The sequence below is a fragment of the Aptenodytes forsteri genome, unplaced genomic scaffold, assembly GCF_000699145.1.
Source record: "Aptenodytes forsteri isolate BGI_AS27 unplaced genomic scaffold, ASM69914v1 Scaffold431, whole genome shotgun sequence".
Classification (NCBI taxonomy): domain Eukaryota; kingdom Metazoa; phylum Chordata; class Aves; order Sphenisciformes; family Spheniscidae; genus Aptenodytes; species Aptenodytes forsteri.
The window spans coordinates 72,413-78,406 of NW_008794622.1; the positions used below are offsets into that span (position 1 = coordinate 72,413).

The 5,994-nt window shown below is 45.0% G+C and overlaps 1 protein-coding gene and 1 pseudogene across 1 annotated transcript; one reads left to right on the forward strand and one right to left on the reverse strand.

Moving 5' to 3' along the window:
* Nucleotides 1-206: 206 nt before the first annotated feature.
* LOC103893950 (olfactory receptor 4N5-like) lies at nucleotides 207-1,423 on the forward strand. The gene is given in 4 exon segments (XM_019470470.1): nucleotides 207-408; nucleotides 411-701; nucleotides 704-1,117; nucleotides 1,404-1,423. Coding segments are annotated over 4 exon segments (927 nt in total).
* Nucleotides 1,424-5,270: 3,847 nt separating this feature from the next.
* Nucleotides 5,271-5,994, reverse strand: part of LOC103893951 — a 2,048-nt pseudogene continuing 1,324 nt past the window's right edge.

Sequence of the window (5,994 nt, forward strand, 5' to 3'; positions counted from 1 at the left end):
AAATGCCCAAGTTAGTGGGAATCTAAATTACTGGCTTTCAAGTATTTCATCATTAGGAGTTCCCTAAAACTAGGAAATGGGAAAGGGGCATGCATTTTAGGCAATCTAAATATGCCCCAGGTTGTTCAAACATTTCTGTAGATTTGCACTGGTGTTTGTTTTTTTCCATGATTACTGTCTGTTTTTCAGGGTTCTGCAGAGCAGAAATGGAGCATGAGAACTATACAGTAGTTACAGAGTTTGTTCTGTTGGGATTGTCCCAAAACCATGAAGTCCAGGTGATTCTCTTCTTCTTCTTCCTGCTCTTCTATATGATCATTCTGCCAGGCAACGTCCTTATCATTGTCACAATTTGAGGGGTTTTGCAACTGGGATCACCCATGTATTTTTTCCTGCCCATTGGCATTCTTGGACATCTGCTACATCTGTGACCACACCCAAAATGTTGGCTGACTTTTTCTCATACCATAAGACCATCTCCTACAGTGCCTGCATGGCCCAGCTTTTCTTCCTCCACTTCCTGGGAGCAGCTGAAGCTTTCCTGTTCATGGTCATGGCCTATGACTGTTATGTAGCCATTTGCAAACCTCTTCACTATACCAGGCTTGTGAACAGGGGGGTATGCTGTGTCCTGGCTGGAGCTACATGGGGTGTGGGCTTCATCCATGGCATCATTTTATTTCCTCTCAGCATCCACCTCCCTTATGTGGTCCCAACAGCCTGGACAAATTCTGTGATGTCCATCAGCTGACTAAGTTGGTCTGTGCCAACACTTACATAGTGGAGGTTTTGATGTTCCTCAACAACAGAGTTGTTATTGTTATGTGCTTTATACTTCCCCTAATCTCCTACACTCTCCTATTGCTGAAGCTCCAGACACAGTCCTTCAAGGCAAAGAACAAAGTAGCCTCCACCTGTGTTTCCCACATTATTGTGGTTTTTGTCATGCATGGCCCAGCTATGTATACGTATGGCTTACCCTTCCAAGCTGTCCCAATGGAAAAAGTTGTTGCTGTTTTCCATATGGTCATCTTCCCCTTGACTAATCCCATGATCTATATCCTGCGTAACAAGGAGATCAAAGGCTTAATGTGGAAGCTGGTCAGCAAATACATACGTTGGTGTGGAAAATTAAAAAAAAAAAAGAAGTAAATAAGTTAAAGCTTTTTTTATTTTTGTTTTGTTTGTTAATACAATTTTCTTAGGAACAACTCCATAGTCTACATTAGGTAGCAACATAATATATATTAAGCAAGCTTCAAATAATTTTCTTCAAATTATCAAAAAGCCTTAGGGTAACACTAAAACCTGTATGGAATAATTTAGAGGAGAACTATACTGTGTAAAGGAATTAACACAGTTGTGCTATGAAGTTCTACAGTTAAAATTCTGTATCTCTACAGAAATCAGCTGGCAGGTGTGAAACATTTATAGGATCATTACTGAACTTCTGGTCCAGATGCAGATAGATAAAATCAGGTAGCATGCATGTTAGTTCAAGATTTCAGCTTATACTTGAATCTCTGACTGTTGACACTGCCTGCTGTTTGACACTCATACAACTCTGCTCCTGAATGAGTCCATTGTTTCTCCACAAAGGGAGAATGTGCAAGTCACTGGATGATCTAGCTTATAGTCAAGCTTTGCCTTTTCATACAGCATAGGTAGGCCACTGAAATCTGAAATCAGAAGTCAACTATCAAGTAAAAATCAAAGGCAATGTGGACATAGCCTTATGGTAGGCACTAGTGACAGGATTTGTCTATCCAGGTATAGACATCTACAGCATCAGAATTAGTCACCTAAGGATTCCTGCATAATCGATGGGTGTTTCTAGCAAGCACTTCAGCTAACCCATTTTTATTGTCTACTTTGGGAACAAATAAACCATGCCTTAGGCATTTTTGTCTTGCCCTTAGTACTCACTACTTCTCAGTTTGATTCCAAGGTAGAATCATAGAATATCTTGAGTTGGAAGGGACCCAAAAGGATCATTGAGTCCAACTTCCCTGCTCCTTGCAGGACTACCTAAAACTAAATCATATGACTAAGAGCATTGTCCACAGGCTCCTTCAACTCTGTCAGGCTTGGTGCCATGCAACTTCCCTGGGGAGCCTGTTCCAGTGACTGACCACCCTCTCAGTGAAGAACCTTTTCTTAATGTCCAATTTGAACTTCCACTGACGCAGCTTCATTCCATTTCCACGTGTCCTATCACTGGTCACCAGAGAGAGGAGATCAGCACCTCCCCCTCCACTACCCCCCTTGAGGAAGTTGTAGACTGCCATGAGGTCACCCCTCAGCCTTCTCTTCTCCAAGCTGAACAAACCAAGTAAGTCTTGCCCTCGAGGCCTTTCACCATCTTGGTTGCCCTCCTCAAATTTAACCTTCCACTGACGCAGCTCTTCATTCCATCCTTGTTTCCTATCACTGGTCACCAGAGAGAGGAGATCAGCACCTTCTCTCCACTGCCCCCTTTTTGTGGACTGCAATGAGGTCACCCCTCAGCCTTCTCTTCTCCAAGCTGAAAGCTGAAAGTGACCTCAGCCGCTCCTCATAACTCCAGTGCAGTGCAGAGTGGGACAATCACCTCCCTTGACCGTCTAGCTATGCTGTGCTTGATGTACCCCAGGTCACAGCTGGCCCTTTTGGCTGCCAGGGCACACTGTTGACTCATACTCAACTTGCCATCAACCCAAACCCCCAGATCTCTTTCTGCAGGGCTGTTCTCCAGCCTCTCATTCCCCAATTTTTTGTATAAGCAGGATTACCCCATCCCAGGTGCAGAATCCTGCACTTGCTCTTGTTAAATTTCATATGGTTGGTGGTTGCTCAGCTCTCTAGTCTACCCAGATCTCTCTGTAAGGCCTCTCTAGCCTCGAAGGAGTCTACAGCTCCTCCTAGTTTAGTATCATTGGCAAAGCTACTTAATGTACATTCGACTCCTGTGTCCAGATCATTTATAAAAACAGTAAAGAGCACTGGCCCTAAAATTGAGCCCTGGGGAACCCCACTGGTGATTGGCCACCAGCCTGATGTAACCCCATTTACTATAACTCTTTGACCCATCAGTCAGTTGTTCACCCATCGTATTATGGACTTGAATCAGCCAAATAATTCCTTTTGAGGGGAAGTCAGGATTTCAGAGAGAATGGTTTTCTTACTGTAGTGCATATTCTATACACAGGGTAGGTGCAGAGTGGACTAACTCTGGCTCCATCCGCAAAGTCTTCCAATAATAACCCAGAAGGCATTGCACCCTCACAAATCAGTGTTCTCAGTCCTCGTGAAATCCTTTCTGTTGCATGCTATAAGAATCCAGATATGGTTACACATGAAGTAGGGTTTTTTTGTTATTTATCCCCTTCCTTAACCGTCCTACCTACCCTCTTGCAAAAGAAAATGAGTGCCTTACAAAGACTGCCTTTCTCCTTCTGTCAGAGGCCACAAGCATCCAGCCTCCCCCATCCTGGGAGTCTTCCTCACCACTCAATAAAGTGTGCCCTCCAGTTGTACGTCCTTCATTGCCACAAGGGACTTTGGCTATTGCCTCTGCTCTGTCTCTTCTTGCAATCCTGTTCTGGTTCTCTGGTGCATAGTCCGCTCACCTCATCCCATGACTCCTTCACCTAGCAACTCAGTACCCTGACCATGGCTTGTTTCCCACACATGAAACCACCATCCCTCTAAACCCAGCAAGAAGCACCTGCACCTGGACAGCAGCATCCCCACTCTGGAATGGTGTCCATGATCAGGTCTTTGATGTACTGGGGAACTTTCTTCAGCTAGGGCTGGCTGCATGATCCTTGAGGAGCATGGTTACCACCATTCTGAGCAGTCCCCCCAGGAGAGAGTTTCTGTCCCTTTGCACTCCTGTTATGTAATTGGCCCTGAAACCAGTCCTTCAGCACTCCTTCAGCAATGAAAGACAACTAGTCTTTGTCTATGTCGTCTAAGTTATTTACCTCAGCCAACAGACCGGAAGCGTTCACATCCATACTGCCCACACCTAGCCCCTTTGCGGGGAGTCTGGCTGCACCCACAGTGAACAGAACTTTCATCATGTCTGGCACAGTACCTACCCCACAGGCTCTTTGGAGCGCCTTGTTAGCCTACCATGTGGGGCACACAGGACACTTCTCTGCATTTGAGATCCAAACGACTATGCTAATTCTGAGTGTGAGCCTCACAATAGGTCACTTGTAGGTTAGGTGGCTTGATGTTCAGCAGCACTTTCTGGGGCAGTGCTAGAAACTTCTAAGGTTTCTCCTCCACCCAACATCCTCCTTGAGGTGATGTCAGATATTCCTGCAGACAGAATCTCCTCTTCTCTGCATCCATCCTGCTCTCCCAGGTCTCTGCCTGGTTCCAGGTGGCCCAGTTTTGGGCCTGACATTTCTTAAAAAACTTTTAAGATCCTCTACAAGGATCTACAAAGGAATTTGTATGTCTTTCTAATGCAGGAAACAGTATGGGAGGTCTGCCTCCCCACTTGCCACATTTGTCCTTCTATAGCATCGTGTTCAGATTGCCTGTTCTGTGTAGAAGGCTCTGTAGATTTGTAGACCCTGATCATGTAAGGACTGCTGGAATGAAACTGGAGGATGGGGCAGAGCAAAGAAGAGAGGAACGGTGAGGGGACGGAACCTCCATCCCTGGAGCACCCTTGAGTGATCCCTGGGACAATCTTATCCCTCAACCACCACCATATTGTCTAATGTGTGACTAGGATGCTCCACTCCAGGAGGGATCCTAAAAGCTATACAGTCCACCTGAAGTGAGGATAAAGGAGCAAAAAGGGATTGCCCTAAACCTACAGCTGACACTACTATAAAGACCCTTTGTAATTATGTGACAAGCAGAAATAACAATCAAGTTTACCAAGCCAGCTTTCAGGCGTGTTAACCTAGAGATTAAACCACACTAGATTGCCAAAGAGAAGTGAGACCTGTGCCGGAGTGGAAGGTCTGGCTGAGATTTCCGCAGGAGACAACAAGGGCATGGTTAGGGCCCCTAGCATGGTCTGTATCCAGGGTGTGCCATGGTGCTGTCTTTGCAGGTGATTTAGTACAGAAAACTCTCATTAGGCCTTACAAATTACACCATACTGCACACTCCATGGAGAACAAGAAAACATGTGACTGACCTTCCTAAGCTGATGTGAGGGGAATGTTGTCCCCATCTCACATCTAGAAATTTGCTCACTTACTGAAGGAGCAGGAATCTCAGTGGTGAATACAGTTTTCTCATGGAAGTGTCAGATCCAATCTCTATGGATCTGCTGGCTGGTCTGGTTTCTGTTTCTCTCGGGAGAGAAAGATTTTTTCCCCAGTGTTCTCCTGATGGCCTTTTGCATCTCAGTGTTTCTCAGTGTGTAGATCATTGGGTTTAGCATTGGAATGACCACAGTATAAACAATGGAGTCCACCTTATCCATAGGGAATTTCTTATAAGGCTGAGCATAGATGAAGATGCAGGGGATGAATATTAAGTTCACAACGGTTATCTGGGTTCCACAGGTAGACCGGGCTTTCCACTTCCCTTCTGCATGTCCTTATCTTCAGCAAGATGACAGTGTAAGAAATAATCAAGATAACAAAAAGAATAATGAGAATCACTCCACTATTAAACACCATCTGTAGTTCAGCCATGTGGGTGTCAGTGCAGGCCACTTTGATGACTTGAGGAACATCACAGTAGAAATTGTCCAGTACATTGGGGCCACAGAATGGTAGCTGGAGAAGAAAACCAGTTTGTATAGTAGAGTGAACAAATCCACTGAACCATGCAATTGCCACCAATCATAGAATAGAATCATAGAATCATTAAGGTTGGAAAAGACCTCTAAGATCATCGAGTCCAACCATCAACCCAACACCACCATGCCCACTAAGCCATGTCCCTAAGCGCCTCATCTACACGTCTTTTATTTAAAGTATTTACTTCCAGGGATGGTGACTCCACCACTTCCCTGGGCAGCCTGTTCCAATGTTT